Source organism: Neolamprologus multifasciatus, chromosome 18, assembly GCF_963576455.1.
Source record: "Neolamprologus multifasciatus chromosome 18, fNeoMul1.2, whole genome shotgun sequence".
Classification (NCBI taxonomy): Eukaryota; Metazoa; Chordata; class Actinopteri; order Cichliformes; family Cichlidae; genus Neolamprologus; species Neolamprologus multifasciatus.
The window spans coordinates 35,671,773-35,689,063 of NC_140456.1; the positions used below are offsets into that span (position 1 = coordinate 35,671,773).

The 17,291-nt window shown below is 41.4% G+C and overlaps 2 protein-coding genes and 1 long non-coding RNA gene across 3 annotated transcripts in view; 1 reads left to right on the forward strand and 2 right to left on the reverse strand.

The window, feature by feature from the left end:
• The window catches only part of LOC146498542 (protein NLRC3-like), a 60,343-nt gene that overhangs the window by 36,276 nt on the left and 6,776 nt on the right, over nucleotides 1–17,291 (reverse strand). The window lies entirely within an intron of this gene.
• Nucleotides 1–17,291, forward strand: part of LOC146498543 (uncharacterized) — an 89,587-nt gene that overhangs the window by 34,228 nt on the left and 38,068 nt on the right. The window lies entirely within an intron of this gene.
• LOC146498547 (neoverrucotoxin subunit alpha-like) lies at nucleotides 723–17,288 on the reverse strand. The gene is made up of 5 exons (XM_085140304.1): nucleotides 17,250–17,288; nucleotides 10,050–10,063; nucleotides 8,120–8,293; nucleotides 4,881–4,927; nucleotides 723–4,732 (listed from the first exon to the last, which is right to left on the reverse strand). Exons 1-5 carry the CDS (start codon nucleotides 17,286–17,288, stop codon nucleotides 4,200–4,202), a joined length of 807 nt encoding a protein of 268 aa, XP_084996430.1. The 3' UTR covers nucleotides 723–4,199.

The window sequence follows — 17,291 nt, forward strand, 5'->3', positions numbered from 1 at the left end:
TGCGCTAAAAACCCTGCCGGCAGAAATAACTATACACTATTAAAACAAAGCTAAAAAAATGTTTTCCATATGATAAAATTACCCTCCCACAGTCCCATAATCCCACAGTCACATAATCCCACAGTCACATAATCCCACAGTCCCATAATCCCACAGTCACATAATCCCACAGTCCCATAATCCCACAGTCCCATAATCCCACAGTCCAGCCACACGCAGGCGAATGGTCCTTATCTGAAACAGGAGAGGAATTTCTCTTCCGGGATGGAAACCACGCCGCCAGAAGAACAAGGGGGGCGGGGCTCCTGTTGCAGACCTGTCTCCTCCTGACAGCGCGTCGCCGCACAGTCCCGCCCCACTCCACACCTGAACACGGCCTCCCTCTGTAGGAATGTGCTCTGTCTCCTCTACTATCAGAAAAAGCAAGGTCCTGACTCTCTGAAAACAGTATTTCTAATAACTCAGCAGTATAATGCATCATAAACAATATCATTCATTCACAATAAATCAGCAGTCTAATGTAATACAAGTCAGTTTAACAAATGTAATAGTTATCACCTTCTTCTAATTCAGGAGAATAATGCAAACTAAAACTACATAATAATTTCATTAATCATTAATCAGGGGCATGACGTGGCATAAGATAATATAATAATCTCACACCTGATACACACAGAGATGGATGAGCAGAGGTCACATGATGAAAGAACAAACATGGAGTCTTTGATTTATTTAGATATTTATTGATGAATGCAAACAAACCCTGACACTGAACCATCGTCCAGCTTTCACAGAACAAACCTGATCACATGACCTGCTGACCCAAACAGTGAAAAGCTCCATGGCAACAACAACAAACAGCCTCACATATGTTAACAGAGGCTGTTAGAAGCACAGAGTCTTTACAGTCTTTCTCCTGTTTGTACACAGATCTCTGCACATCTTCATCACAGTTACTCACAGACGTGCAGAGTGTGTGGATATCAAAGCTAAGTTTCCACCATGTTTGTAGTCTGTACTGGGACTCATGGAGCATCTCTCTATGAGCACTCAGTGCTTTAACCAGTGAGTCCCAGTTTAACCAGCAGCCTTCACACCACACATCACACAGACATGGAAACTTCAAACCCTCAGACTGAAGACACCATCAGAAATAAATAGATTGTGATGAAGATGAAGAACTGGAACAGTTTGCTGTGGTTTCTTCTGTTCCTGTCAGAAATAAGAGTCTGGCAGCACTTTGCTCTCCTTCCACATGTTTAAGGAGGAAGTGAAGAAGAGCGAGTGAGTCGTCTTCCTCTGTGGGCCCAACATCAGGCAGCAGCCACGTATTTTTAAAAACCCAGCACACAGCTTCAGAAACACTGAGTCCAGGTGACCAGAGTCATGTGATCAGTGAGGTCTTCACTCAGGACGTCACAGCTTCAGGACCTGATTCAGAGGTTTATAAGGACGTGGATCATTGGTGCTGATGTTGTGTGAGAGCTGGTGAACCATGGGGAACATAAATAACAACCAGGCCATCAGCAATTCTACCCCCAGCTCTAAAACCTACATAATACACTATACATATAGTTATATAGGTTATAGTATGTTATATATAAACGTAGCTGAAGCAGTTTAATTTGTAGCTTCACGCTGCACTTCATATGTTTGTCCACCAGATGGCAGCACAGAGGCCTGTGTTGGAAAGCTTTGAGTAATGAAGCGTTTTCAATCCAAGCTTCAGAAAGCTTCATGTGGTCATCAAGGAACCAACCAGGAAATATCTGCTGTGTGTAAAAACAGCAACACAAGAATCCAGAATGAAGACAAGAAACTCAAAGCTCACACACAGAACAGGTGGAGCTAATTTTGTGACGTGTTTCTGTAAAAACACCACAGAAGTGAATCATCAAAGTTTCCATGTGAGCTGATGATGCTGCTGCAGAGTTTCTGTGAACCTCCTGTGACCCCGCCTCCTCATACAGAGACATCTTATTGCTCTTCAAACTGCATCACGTGGGCACATGTGATTGTGTATTGTAGTATTGATCCCAATGCTGGTATCAGTATTGGATCAATAACACTGGATGGATGCGTTCAGCATGGAGCCCCTGAGCTGTGTTACAGACAAACATGAAAACTGACAGGTCTGTGTCATTCACAGTCTGTAACACTTCTAAACAACAGAGGCTGACCCAAGTGCCTCAGAGCCAGGCACGCTCACATCACAGCTCTCTAAATAAGCCAGTTTCAAAATAAGAGCTGAAAGCTGTGTTTGGTTGTGTTAGCTTATTATTGTGGAGACTAACATTCAGTGATCATGTGTTCAGACTCATAATGATTACTCTCAGAAATCCTGATCTTTGTATTTACTGTGTGTTGGATCAATAACTGAGATTCATCGTATCACACAGCTGTGCTGCTGCTGCTGGTGATGTCAGCACATCTGGAACAATACGAGATATCTGCTACCAGACTGAGCAGGACGTGAGACCTGTGGACTGTTTAAAGCTGTCCCTCCACAGCTCACTCAGACCTGATCCACACCTCAGTGATATTCTCTGACTTCCTCAGTAGAGACAGAAACCATTCAGATCTGGGACGATCAGCTGACTGATGATGTCACACAGACTGTGTTTTTCAGGAACAGTGATTCTGATGTGAGCCTGCTAGCTGACAGCAGACCTGATGAAACCACATGTTCACATCTGTGAGGACAGACTGGACTCTTTGACTGCACCTTGGTTCTCCTCAGAGGTCTGTACAGGAGCATGTCCACCCCCACTGAAGATCTCAGTCACTGTGAAACATAGAAAGCTGCTTGTGTAGCCTCTGCCTCACATGTAGATACAGCTACAGGTTTCTCTGTCAGTCAGACTGAAACAGTGTCCTGATGCTGCATCATTCAGCTCTGTGCCCCAGTCAGCATCACTGTGAGCTACCAGTGTCAGTGTTTCTGCCCTTTTCCTGTAACACTACACTCAGCACAGGCTCAGCTGCTATCCAGTGTTGGACTTTGGCTTCAGCTGCTGTGATAGATCCTCTAACATAGATCAGCTCTGCTACATGTTGTTAGATAAGTGCAGCTGCCTGTCATGTCCTGATGTTTCTCTGGCTCAGCAGCTTCTCCATCAGAGGTTCACATGGAGCTGATCCAGTATCTCCAGTAACTGTGTTCTGTGCCTCACTGGTTCATCCTTCTGTCTGTGTGACGTCAGTCAGATGTTGAAGTTAAACTCTGTAATCTTCACTGTGTCACAGAGTTCAGTGAGTCCCGTTATTCACAGTATCAATCAGATCATCAGAGAACAGCTGATCAGCAATCAGTGGTGCCAACAGCACCTCCTGTGGTGAGAGGATGCAATAATGCAATGTAGCATTTTTACACTCAACACTTGCAGTCATGGAAACTGTCTGTTGGATCTGTTTGACGTTGCTTTCTTGTGTTGCTTTCTTGGTTAGAGTTCCTCACAAATGTCCAGATTCTTCTTCTAATGAGGCGTCGACCATGTTTTCAGTTCTTTGGAAGAAAACATCGCCCTTTGCCATCCTTACTTTTCTTTGACTTCTTCAAATGCAGCTGAACTCCAGCTGGTATTTTATTGGACTTTGCAGCTGTTTCTGGTCATCAGTTCATTCCTGCAAACCTCTGAACCTGAACAACAATGATGCTGCATTGCTGGCTGATCCCAAAAGGTTGATTCTGTTCATCTGGACGTTTTCAGAAACGTTTGCTCACTGATCAGGTGACTTCTTCAGTCTCAGCTGACTGCAGCTTTACAACCTTACAAACAGCACATTTGCACAATGACTGAAACCAGCAGCACCTGATATATATGATACTAATATAATACATATACATATATAATCCATACTAATGATGAAAGAACTGAGCTCACAGTCCATTGTTCATTCAGTGAACTACTCAGTTTATTTTGGGCCTCAGAAATGCTCACTCTGTTTGTACATCACTGTCAGCAATAGACTCATTCTGCTGTGTGGACAGGAACACATGTGACATCACTTCCTGTTTGTTTGTGACTGAAGAGGAAGAAGTTTACAAGGAATCATTTAGAAGAGTTTCAAACATCAACTGATTGAATCCATGAATCTGAAAACGTGTTTGTGAGTGAAAGAGACAGACATGTACAGACTGAACTATCTGTTCAACAGTCAGAGTGTTTCTGTAACAGGAGACACTCTTTACACCCCACTCAGCACAGGGACACTGAGGAACCAGGAGACCAGACCAAAAACCCAGGATAAAGAGTTTGAGTGAATGTGGTGTTGAAGGTGTGGAGGTGGATCAGAGTGTCAGAGGAGACTCTGTAGAAGGACAGAGTGCCAGCAGGACAGTCCACATACACTGCTGCTCTGTTAGAGACAGAGGAGGAGGAGGAGGAGGAGATGTATGTTTGTCTGTTATTGTGCCAGACATAACGAGGACCATCATCAGAGCAGTACAGACTCCAGGACTGATCATTGTATCCAAACAAACAGTCCCTACTGTCTCCTTTCCTTTTGATGCTTCTGTAACTCACTGATATATCAACTCTTCCTCTCCACTCGACCTCCCAGTAACAGCGACCAGTCAGACCATTTCTACACAGCAGCTGATGAACATCAAATCTGTCTGGATGATCAGGATATGACTGAACCTCCTCCACATGTGTCACCTTCCTGTTGTTGTCAGACAGTTGGAGCTTTGTGTTCACTGTGTTTGTGTCGATTGTGAGTTGACAGGAATCTGATGGAGAGAACAAACACAATCCAGCTGCAGTTATTGATCCATCATCTGTTCATTGATTGACACTTTGATGATGACTCCTGACATGATGAAGATGGTTGAATGTGTGCTGCTTTGTTTTCATGAATCCCATTAAAAACACACTTACACTTCCTCAGACCTGGTGTCAACCATCGGACTCCAGCAGGCTCCACCCTGAAAGGAGGAGGGGGGTCAGAGCAGCACAGTCAGCATGCACACATGGACATTACATGGCTCTCATACACACACTGTTACACACTGAGCTCAAAGCTCGGCTCCACTGTTTTATTCAAAGAAATCTACATTTATTTATCAGCACATTTAAAAACAGGTTGAGCCAAAGTGCTGCACAGAGTAGAGATAAAATAGGAAACATACACAGTAATTACTATAAAGACTCGTCAGAATTGAAAGCTACAGAGTACAAATGTGTTTCCAACCGGGTTTTAAAAATGTCGAGTGTTGGTGACGACCTGATGTGAAGGGCGACTGTTCCAGAGTTTGGCTGCAGCGATCGATAAAGCTCACCTCTGTTTTTACGTCTAGTTCTGGTCAGAAGCTACTTATCTGCAGACCTGAGGGCTCGACTTGGATTATTTTGTTAAAGAGAGATAAGATGGAGCCAATCACTCAGAGATTTAAAGACAAACAACAAGATCTGGAAGTGGATTCTACCACGTACTGGTAACCAGTGGAAAAAGCTGGAAAAAGCTGGTGATGGGTCGTCTAGCACAGACCCACCGCTGGAACCAGACAATTCATGAGGGAGAGAACTGTGACAGCGCCGTTCCTTCACTTGACCTCAGTCGCTCTCGTCTGCTCCCTCGTAACACTGCTCTTTATTGAGGTTACATGAATATGCATAAGTTCATTAACATATGACGTCTTACACAGGTATGAAGAAAGAGTACCAGTCTGTGCATAGTGTAGGTGTGTGTGTGTGTGTGTGTGTGTATGTGTGTGTGTGTGTGTGTGTGTGTGTGTGTGTTCCAGATGTGATCCTGTGACCCCAAAGCTGGTGCTAAGAGTCCAGTGGTCCCCCTAACAAAGGGCTCTTATACTTAACCAGATACAGAGTAGGTGTCCTCCTAAACCATAAATCAGTAAGAGAAGGTACGACCTCTCTCATGACCTTAAGGTGTGTGTGCATGCCGGAGCACTCTGGAAGGCACACAGAGTCTTTACAGACTACTGAGGCTACGTCCACACGTACACGGGTATTTTTGAAAACGGAGATTTTCCGTTTTCGTTTTAAAAAATAATCCCGTCCACACGTAAACGTAGAAATGAAGGAAAACGCTGCTAGGAACATGCCAAAGCAACAGGTGGCGATATATTCCTAACCGTGCAGAAATGTTGGCCAATCAGAAGTCTAGAAGCCTCGGTGGGAAATAGTAAACAAGGATGGGACATAGAAGCAGAACCGAGTCGTATGTGTGGAGGGACAGTAACTGTGTGTGTATATGTAAGCATTTAAACACTGCAGAGAGAACAATTAACAGTAACAGTATTGTAGAAATTCATTTCACTGAAACAATAATGTGGCGCACAGTGTCACATCAAAAAAGGCGCACACCTTTGACGCTGCGTTTTCTCAGTTTTTCTCGTCCACACGTAAATGCAAAAACAGAGTTTTCAAAAATATCCACCCTGGCCGGAGTTTTTAAAAATCTCAGTTTTCAGTGACCAAAAACTCAGTTTACGTGTGGACGAAAGGTGCAAACGCATAGAAAAATCTGCGTTTTCAAAAATACCCGGGTACGTGTGGACGTAGCCTAAGGATCAAACCTCTATCATTATGCAATCGATTATAGAACTCTAAGCATATATGAGTAAATATTTCTAAGCATAAATGACAATCAACAATATAAACCTTACAGCTGGTTTTAATAACAGAATTTATTTGTTTCTCAAATGAGAAAGAGCTATCGAGAAACACTCCTAAATCTTTAGTTCTTAACTTTTCCAGTGGGCCAAGGTCATGTGTCCTGACTTTAGGGACAATCAAAAGGCCAAGGTCAACATTATCTGCTAATGCTAAATAGGCTGCCGTTATTAACTAATGTTAATTTGATGTGAATTAGCATTATGCACTAATGCTAACACTCTTTACTCTTTTCCCTTACATTACAACAATGTGAGCAGCTAATGCTAAGAAGGCTGCCATTAATAGGTCATGCTAATTTGATGTGTGTTAGCATTATCCGCTACTGCAAGCAATGTTTTATCTTACTTTTTATTACTTTTTAACAATATCAGCAGCTAATGCTAACGCTACATGCTAATTTGATGTAAATTAGCATTATATTAGTGAGGAGTTAATACTAAGTAGGCTGCCATTAGCAGCTAAAGGTAATTTGAGGTGAATAAGCACTAGTAGCTAATGCTAATACCCTTTTCTCTTGTGTTATAATGATGTGATGTTAATGCTAAATAGGCTGCTATGAGTGACTCTTTTCCCTTGCATTATAACGATGTGAAGGGTTTATGCTAAGTAGGCTCCCATTAGCAGCTAAAGCTAATTTGAGGTGAATAAGCATTAGTAGCTAACGCTAATAGCCTTTTCTCTTGTGTTATAATGATGTGAGACGTTAATATTGTTCTCAAACAACAAAATGAGAATGAAATATTTATTCTAACAGGGCCCATAAACAGCATTAGCTTAGCGGCATTAGCTTATCAGAGTTTCCATCATGCTCACACAAATCCTTAGCAGAGCAAAGTGGCCTACTTAGCAATAGCTGCTCAAGTTGTAGAAAGCAAGGGAAAACAGTATTAGCATTAGCTGCTAAATGTGCACTTGAGAACAAATTTATTGTGAATTCAGCTATAAATGTAGAGTTTCCAGTATTTAAGCTTCCATTTCCAAATGTTAGCTGCTCCAGTCTGCCTCTTTATCACACACAAAGACTGAAATGATTCACAGCCTTGTTTCATCCTTCTGTCAGTGTCACTGACTGTCACTGCGACTGTGGACATACAGCATGGGAAACATACACATGGCTGACACTTTATTAGGTACACAGTGACCACTATCTCAGGTAAACCGGTGACCTAATAAAGTGTATTTAAAGTTACAAAATGTTGTCTCTGTCCAAATATTTATGGACCTAACTGTAGGTCTACTTTTAATGAAACTCTCAACATGACTTATCAGTTATCATTAATGTTCCTGCAAAAAGACTCCTTGGAGACCCCTACATAAATATCCATGTACTATCCAGCTAGACTAGCATGTCTGTCCCTGAAAATATTCCTGCATGTGTGATTGTTCATGTCTCATCTGCAGGAAACAAACAGGAAGTGAGTGAAGGACACAGGAAATGTTTCCAGCTCTTCCTCCTCTATCAGACATTCTCTCCATACCTGAGAGTGTCCAGTCTCCAGCCTGGGTCCTTCAGTCCAGCCGACAGTAGCTTCAGGCCTGAAACACCTGGATGATTGTAGCTCACGTCTAGCTTTCTCAGATGGGAGGGGTTGGAGCTCAGAGCTGAGGCCAGAGAAGTACAGCCTTCCTCTGTGATAAGACAGCCTGACAGACTTCAGACACACAAAACAACAATCAATCTTTTAAAGATCATTTTCTGTTTGTCACAATAACATCTATCCATTTACATCCATTCAATGTAACTTTATTTAAAAGTGACAATTCCCAAAAGACAACAACAGTCGTCTGAAGCTGTTTAACAGTGTAAGGTAACAGCCTCCAATATTAGAGAGAAAGCCCCAAAAACCAGACAATCCACTGTGAGCAGCACTTGGTGATGGTGGGAAGGAAGAACTCCCTTTGACACAAAGATCCTCCCAGTGAAAACAGGCTCCCGGAGGAGAGTCAATCAATCAATCAATCAATCTTTATCTGTTTAATCCACACACACACACACACACACACACACACACACACACACACACACTTAAAGAGTAAAATTGGGCTGGGCACACATGAGCCAGGTGAGGAAACACTATCACGGGGAGCCGTCTGCACAGGAAGCCGGTCACAGACCGCAGCCTCCAGGCCGAGCACACAGCAGGAGGGAGGCAAAGAAGCCCCCCAGCCAGGTTGAGAAGACCCACAGAGCCCCAGCAGCCACGGTCGATCACAACCGCGGTGCAGAGAGCCCCCTCCGAGGAAACACTGGAGATATGACCTAATAAGAGTATATACAGAATAAAATAAATAAAATAAATAAGAATGGGATACAGTATAAATATAAATAGAGTAAGAAGACAAAAAATGAATAAGAATAAAATCAATAAATATTAGGTAAAACCTAAATTAATAATATAAATAGAATAACAGGATAGAATAAATAAGCATAAAATAAATAAACATTAAGTAAAAGCTAAATTAAAAAGGTGGTCTTGAGCCTGTTCTTAAAAACATGTACGTTCTCTGCGGCCCTGAGCTCCTCCGGCAGGCTGTTCCACAGACGAGGACCATACCACTGAAAAGCTGCCTCTCCGTGAGTATGTGTCCTGACTTTAGGGACAATCAAAAGGCCAGTACCAGAGGACCTCAGGGTCCGCGAGGGTTCATATGGTGAAAGCAGATCTGAGAGATAAGAAGGCCCAAGACCATTAAGACATTTAAAAACCAATAAAAGAACTTTAAACTCGATCCTGAAACACACGGGGAGCCAGTGCAGCGATTCTAAAACCGGTGTAATGTGGGCCCGCCCTCTGGTCTTCGTCAGCACACGAGCTGCAGAGTTTTGTAAAAGTTGTAAAGGTGAAATATTCTTTTTGGGGAGACCAGAGAGCAGGGCAGTAATCAATGCGACTGGTAATAAAAGCATGCATCAGCATCTCCGTGTTGGCCCGAGAGAGAATAGGGCGGACTCTGGCTATATTCTTTAGATGATAAAATCCAATTTTGTTTAATATGTGGGATAAAACCAAGCTCAGAGTCAAAAACAACACCCAGGTTTTTCACTTGTAGTGAAGGACATAGTGAAGATGCCTGTAATTTTGACAAGAGCTTCTCTCTCTGAGCCTCAGGACCGACGATTAAAACTTCAGTTTTGTCCTGATTAAGCTGTAAAATGTTTTCTGCCATCCAAGATCTTATATCTAACATACAGTCAAAAAGGGCATCCATTGGTCTGGTGTCATCAGGAGACACGGAGATGTACAGCTGAGTGTCATCAGCGTAACTGTGGAAGTTCACTCCATGCCTCCTGATGACACCGCAGAGAGGGAGCATATACAAATTAAAAAGTACAGGGCCTAAAACCGACCCCTGAGGCACACCACATGTCATTCTATGGATCTTAGAGGAGCATGTATCCATACTCACCATAAAAGTTCTGTCTGAGAGACAGGAAGTGAACCAGTTGTGTACAGCACCAGAGAGGCCCACCATGTGTTTCAGTCTGTTTAAAAGAATAGCGTGGTCTACTGTATCAAAGGCTGCGCTTAGATCCAGCAGCACCAGGACTGAGAGCTTTTGGGAGTCCCAGTTACATCTAAGATCATTTAAAACCTTTAGGAGAGCAGTCTCTGTGCTGTGGTTCACCCTAAATCCAGACTGGAATATCTCCAGGATCTGTCTATCATTCAGAAAATCATTAATCTGAGTAAAAACAAGTTTTTCTAAAGTTTTACTTAAAAATGGTGAGTTGGATACAGGTCTGTATTAAAATCATTACAATCCAAATTGCTCTTCTTCAGAAGGGGCCTCACCACCGCCGTTTTAAAGGCAGCAGGGAAGACACCCAACTGAAGAGAGCAATTCATCATATATGAAAGCTCAGCTTCAACAAAATCTACCATGACTGGTTGCAGGGTGAGGGGAAAGAGAAGAGATGAGCTCAGAGAGACACAAAAGTTAAGGACAGTCGTGACATATAAAAGCATCAGGAGTGAAAAGAGGGGAGTGGAGAAGAAAGCAGAGCATCATCAACAGCCTGAGCCTATAGCAGCATCACTAAGGGATGGTTCAGGGTCACCTGATCCAGCTCGAACTATAAGCTTTATCAAAAAGGAAAGTTTGAAGCTGATCTTCAAAGTAGAGAGTGTGTGTCTCCTGAACTCAAACTGGGAGCTGCTTCCACACCAAGTCCAACATAGCCAGGCTGAGTCGTTAGATTAGTCCAAAGTAATGTCAGAAAGTCATTATTTGTGTCAATTTTTAGTGGAAATGTACAACAACTGTCCAAAAGTTATTTCTAAATCTGATATTAAACAGTTTAAATGGTGAAAAAAGCTGTAAAGAAAACAGAGTCAATAAAAGCCTCTTTAGAGGGTCACCAGTTTAAAACTGATTCTCCTTCTCTGTTCCATTTCCTCTCTAGACTTCCTGTTCCTAGGAGGGATTTGACTGGCTGAACGGCCTTTTAGCCTTTCTTTAGTTCTTTCGGTGCTAATCAAAGAGGTAAACACACGAGTCATGTGACGTGACATAAGTAGCGTTCTGATTGGTTGGGACTGACAAACTATGGTGCTGTTTGCAAGCTTAGCTTTGCAGAGGCAAGAAAATCTCTTAGATAGGGATGAGACGCTCCACAGTGACGTTTCCACACTTTGGAGCTTCTGAAGTGCAGATGTTTGGAAACGCTGCTCCAACACGTGGTTCAAACACTCAGATCATGTGACCTCAGCTGCGGCTTCCATGTTAGCATGTTAGCTTCAACAGGTGGTCAGTGTGAGAGCAGAAGATGATATCAGTGACATCCAAACAAGGAAGGAAGAGACTGTTGAAGGCAGCGAGCTGTGACTGCTGTGAACAGTGTTCTCACACTATTTTCTCCCTGTGTCAACATACATGAGGCTGTTTCAGCTGCAACACACCACAAACACCTTTATACAACTAAATATACTGAGAGCACACTGCTGTGGTTGCTGTGGTAACCATCCATATATCCAGCTGTTGTGGCCGAGTCTGCTTCCTCATCCTTGGGAAAAACCCTCAAAGTTTGATGCGTTTTTGACTTGAAGCTTTTTGTGATTTGGTTTTATTTGTTGTTCTACACACTGTGAAACAAAGCTAGAAGCCCCTGTGGTACAGTGGGGGACTCAAACCCAGGACCCAACCTGCTCCAACAACAGTCAGAAGGATTTTATTAAGTCTCATTTTCTGTTCATTAGGAAAACATCAATAATGAAGAGCACATGTTTATAGAGGCACATTCAGACCAATGACAACAGTCCATTCACACTGACCTCCACCTTTTTAAATGTGAGTAAACACATCATGGTTCTGGTGCTGATGTGGTATCTGGGACAGGTGATGATTTTGAACTCAGTCTGAGGTTTGATTACATTGAACCTGCACTGCTTTCTCCTGTTTATGACACATTTATACCCAAAGTCTCAGCTGGATAACAAAGAACGAGGAAAAACACATTTGTTGAGAGAATTGTTAACAAATGTGGTGAGAGTGTTGTAATAGTTACAGACAGAACTATGAGTTATTTATTTAAATGCATTCCAGGACGTTTTTTACTCACATTATGTCGCTTCCACGATGTTATTTTTCTCTCCTACAATGTACGTTACAATTACATTAGCATGACCATTTATCCAAATTAGGCGATGACGTCATTTAGCGACTTCCAGCAACTTTTAGGACAGCCAATAGCAATTTTCCTTACTGAGGAGTTGGCAACACTGCTAGGAACAGTGGGTGGATGGCAGCATCATCATGAAGGATCAGTGTGAGAATAAATCATCATCCACAAAGAAAACCAGTCTGAGTGTCTGACGCTCTTGTCAGAAAGACGCAGTCGCAGCTTGTGGGTGCAGTTAGCCGGTTTGCTAGTTAGCTGCTCTGCTAGTTAGCTGGTTTGCTAGCTAGCTGCTCTGCTAGTTAGCTGGGAGCTAACTCACTCGAACATTTGATGCTAAACTGTCTAAACTGTGTGAGCAGCATTCATTGCTGCTCTCTGTTACTCTCCAGCCTCTCTTTAACTTAGTCCTCTCAGTTTTTTTCCTCCTTACAAACTAGAAAACCTTCTTTTTCAGCTTCTCCTCCACAACCGAGCTGTGGCTAAGGTGCTACCAGCACGCAGGCTCGGTGTGTCCAAATTCATGGCCTGCATCCTCCTGTGGACGCATTTGTACACCAATAACGTCACAACGATGCACCAAAGGCTGTCCAAATTCGTGGACTCCTCCGAATGCAGCCGACAAATGCGTCCTCCTTTTCCCCGAATTTGAAGGATGTGTCGGGTGTGTCCTTTGTGGCCCACCATATCCCAGAATTCATAGCGCAGCCCAGCCAAACTCCAGTTTCTGGTAATGGCGGCCGCTACTAAGATTTAAAATTACTCTTACAAATCTTCCTGGGTCACAAAACTTTTAACATATTTTCAGGCGAGAATATCTGCTCGGTTTATCAAGACATTGCATATTTGCAAAAGTGCTTCGACGTTTTCGGAGACGTCTGTTACCCACCAGCTCGATAGCTAGCCGAGAGCTTCAGGGTTACTGAAAGCGCCGAGAACGGCACAACTCCCTGTACATCATTTTCAGATCACCGCGGACTTTCACTAATCATGTTAAAAGTAATATATAAGTCACTTAGACAACCTAAAAATGTTATTGTTTGGCTTTTTTCAGTGTTTTATTTGTTTGTGAGTAAATCGGTTTGGTTGAGATTAAAGTTATTAGATTAGATTAGATAAAATAAAACTTTATTTATTCCCCGGGTGGGTTCCTCCTTGGTTTTTACACAACTGAATAAACGTCAAACAAAAAACTGATTAAACAGAAGTGTGAGATGGACAACAATTTACGCCAGAGTCCTGTTATATTTTAGATAGCAAGGAGAAGACGGCAGAGTTTATTAAACTCCACCAAGACACGGTGACACTAATCAGAAGGCTAGACCGTCCAATTCCATGGCCGTTTACTTGCGGCCTACCTGACCTTCTGAGGACCCGGCCCACGTAGACCGCGAAGGCCGGGTCCTCAGGAGGATGCAGCCATGAATTTGGACACGACCACAGTCTTTCTCACTCAACAGTTACACTCGTCACCCAGACTAACAACACTCCACATGTTCACCACTAGGAGGTGCTAAAAGACCACATACAGTGAGATTATCAGTAAATGTCTGCTGTGTCTGACAGTGACTTGAGTTTTTACTAACTGGCTACATGAGCAGGATTAGCTGCAGTTCCATCTTTGTAAAAGAGACTCAGCATTAGAACCAAACAGAAACATTTCTACTTTTTCTGCAGCACCAACTGAATGTATGGAGCCTAAACTCCAGTGACAATGAGACACATACAGTGTGACTGCTGTGACTTTACAGCTGGGCCTCATTCACTGACATTAGTCAGATATGACTGAATCTATATCACACTTAAAGCTTTCTGTAAATGAAAGAATCAGTGAAAATGAGGCACTTCAGTCGATTTTAAACAAAAACTCTGAACATAACCTGATCCAGACCAGGTTATTGGTTCAGCATCAGTAACCATGGTGATGTAGCCAGGTAAACACAGAGCTAGACAGAGACAGACAATTTATGCTCACAATCACACATCTCCAGTTAACCTTGCATGCATGTTCTTGGACTGTGGGAGGAAGAGTACCTGAAGACAACCCACATAGACCACACTATCACCCCTATTTACAGAATTATAATTTAATTAGATGATAAAGTAATAAATTATTTGGTATTTTAATGAAAATACATTTTAGCAATAGTTTATAAGTCAACAATTATAGTTTTAAAAAAAGTGACAAATCAAACAGTCAATAAAATCTTCTACAGCTGAAACTAATGTAGACAATGTCGGGGGAGGAAGTAAAAGTAAAAACCAGAGACAATAACTACCAAAATAAAACAGGAAGTGAATAACATTCAAGCTCACTTTAAGCTCAACAGTCAAATTCTGTTTTCCATTAATGTATTGTTTTGAATTTTTGTTTACATTTTATGTTTAAAAGAGGCAATGAGTCATATCACTATGATCAAATATATATTTCATCTTTTCAGTCAGAAATAATCAATTGATCATATTTTTATTACTAAATTTTTCTGAAAATCTAATTCTGATATCTGAACAAACAGCTCTGTAAAAACCTTCAGAATACAGGAATCGAACTAGAAGGTTTGGTGGATGAAGCACTGCCAAAATAAAGAATTTGGACTCAGAGGAGCAGATACCACGATACCACTTTTTTATGTCCAAAACCGATACCGATATCATAAATTTGGATATCTACCGATACCGATATGAATTCAATATAGTGTGTTTTTTAACCAATAAAACGTTTTTTTAATATCTTGCTGCATTTTGTATAAGTTTATACTCAAGTTTAAATAAATAACAACACTAAAGCTATTCTGTTATACCTGTATGTAAAAAATACAACAAAAAAATTCATAGTTCAGCAACACTGATCAATCTAATAAACGTAAACCTGCTCCATCCTCCCTATTCTGGTATTTTAAAGAGTACTTAGAAGAAATATCAAGCAACCTAACTAATAGGGTTGCAAACTCCCAGCAAAAAAAAAAAAAATAGGGAACCACCCCCCACCCTCCAGCTCATGATGCTCGATGTAATCAACTTTAATTTGATGAAAGGTGAAAAAAAAAATGCACAGAAAGAAATTATTTTTCAAGAATAATTAAATAGATTCAACATCTTTCTTCAACAGAACTGCAGACTGCACAGATGGTTCCCAAAGGAAAAAGTACTATAGCTTACTAGGGTATATTAGACTTAACAGTTACTATATACAGTAATGGACTTCTATATATTTTACAGCTGCAGATCCTTGGAACTGTACTGGTGAGGCAGATTGTAACATATAGAAGTGAACTCATCTTCAGCTGAGCAGTGCACTGATGCAGAGCAATAAGACCAGAGGAGGAATGAGGGAGTTGATCACCTATGGGTCCATCACAGTCTTTGAACGTCTTCAGTCAGTACAGAATCATGCTGCGAGGCTTTTAACCAGCACATGAAATAGACTGGACATTACTCCAGTTTAATCTCTTCACACTGGTAACCAGTTCATTTTAGGCGTTATTTAAAGATTTAGTCCTTACTTTTAGTCCCAGTCTATATTTCTGACTTTCTACAATCCTACAGCTCTTTTCACATCTGAGATCTTCCAGTCAAAGGCTTTTACTGGTCCCACTAACTCATTTATTCAGACTCTAGTATTCAGAGTGGCCTTTAACTAGTTTTAGGCTGTATGATGTTCAGTGTTTGCTGTTTAATGTTTTTATCTTCTGTGTTTTTTATTGCCTGTTTCTATTGTAAAGCACTTTGTGGTTTTTGACCTGTGAAAGCTGCTGTATAAATAAATTTTACTTACAGGATGATTCTGGACATGACTTTGATAAAAGCTGACACCCAGATATGTTTAAGACACTCTGACATTTACTGCTGCTATCAAACATTAACTATAATATACTGTATTTAGTGCTGATGATCATGTAAAAAAATATGTTTAAGTTTTTAAGGGTCCATCACACATTACACTGTTTATGTTATAAATAAAAGCCTGCAAGCCTCGCAAAATTTCAAAATCTCTGGTAGCCCTTTGGGCAGGCATTCTTCAGTTTTTGGTAGCCCGAAATAAATTTTAGTAGCCCGAATAAAAAAGAAAGCTATTTTTTTTCTGTTTTGTTTCCTTTACAATATTATACATTAAAGTATAATATTGTAACGGAAACAAAAATTAATTAAAAAAATTGTTAAAATACAAATCACAGCAACTGTATAAAAATTACAAACATCAACTCAAATACTTGGTTCAAATTGAACAGAAATTTCTATGAACTCGTAAGAACTGTGTAGAACATGAATCAGTCTGTATCAGATCCTGAATCTGAAATTTCCACTGAAGTCATGGGTAAGAGGCAAGTGGAACCAAGATCGAGGCCATTTGCTTTTTGAAGTTTGCAAAGACTGCTAAATTTTGCCAATATAGTTCACTCTTTGCAACATAGCACGCTGTTCTAAACAGCTTTTTCAGGAGTTCTTGTTGTGCTTGGTTTATTTGTAGTATGTTTTTTTGCAATTGCTGTTTGTTCTGGGAAAGATACTGCAGACTGGGCAATAATGCATTTCTGATGGGGTCTTTCTGAAAATGACTGGTCCCAGTAACAAAGGCGCTTGTCGACTCAGAAATCAAATGAAACTCACAACACACCCGGCAGACATTATGTTATTTAGCTTGTCATATTCCAGCCACAGAAATTCTTTTGTCCATGAAACCAAAAAACCTGCACTTTCTTTTTGCCTCATAGTCTGATTTGTCATAACTTTTCCGTTTTGTGGTAAGCTTTTCTTTGGCTGCCCCTTCTTAACCCTGACCTGTCTTATTTGGCTGAGCAGAACTAAAATACCAGCGTAAATCCTGCTGCTTTAACACAGGCACTTACAGAACGGTCAGCGATTCTTTGCGCACTCAACCTCTCACATGTCTAAGCTTGCAGCGAGAGATTTCACTTGTCACGTTTGAATAGTAAGCCAATGAGTGATAAGACGATGTCAGAGGAATTGGTGCGCAATTAATTGTCACTTACCAATCGGTACTGCTGCTCTCTACACAGCGTTCGCGCCATCGC

Excerpts from the sequence above, each read along its gene's own strand:
- LOC146498547 (XM_085140304.1), bottom strand. The coding sequence starts at position 17,288 with ATGGCGCGAACGCTGTGTAGAGAGCAGCAGTACCGATTG. Across the intron at positions 4,928-8,119 it reads TGGAGACTGGACACTCTCAG|GGTGGAGCCTGCTGGAGTCC; the intron begins GTATGGAGAGAA and ends TCCTCCTTTCAG. Across the intron at positions 4,733-4,880 it reads GACACCAGGTCTGAGGAAGT|ATTCCTGTCAACTCACAATC; the intron begins GTAAGTGTGTTT and ends TCTCTCCATCAG.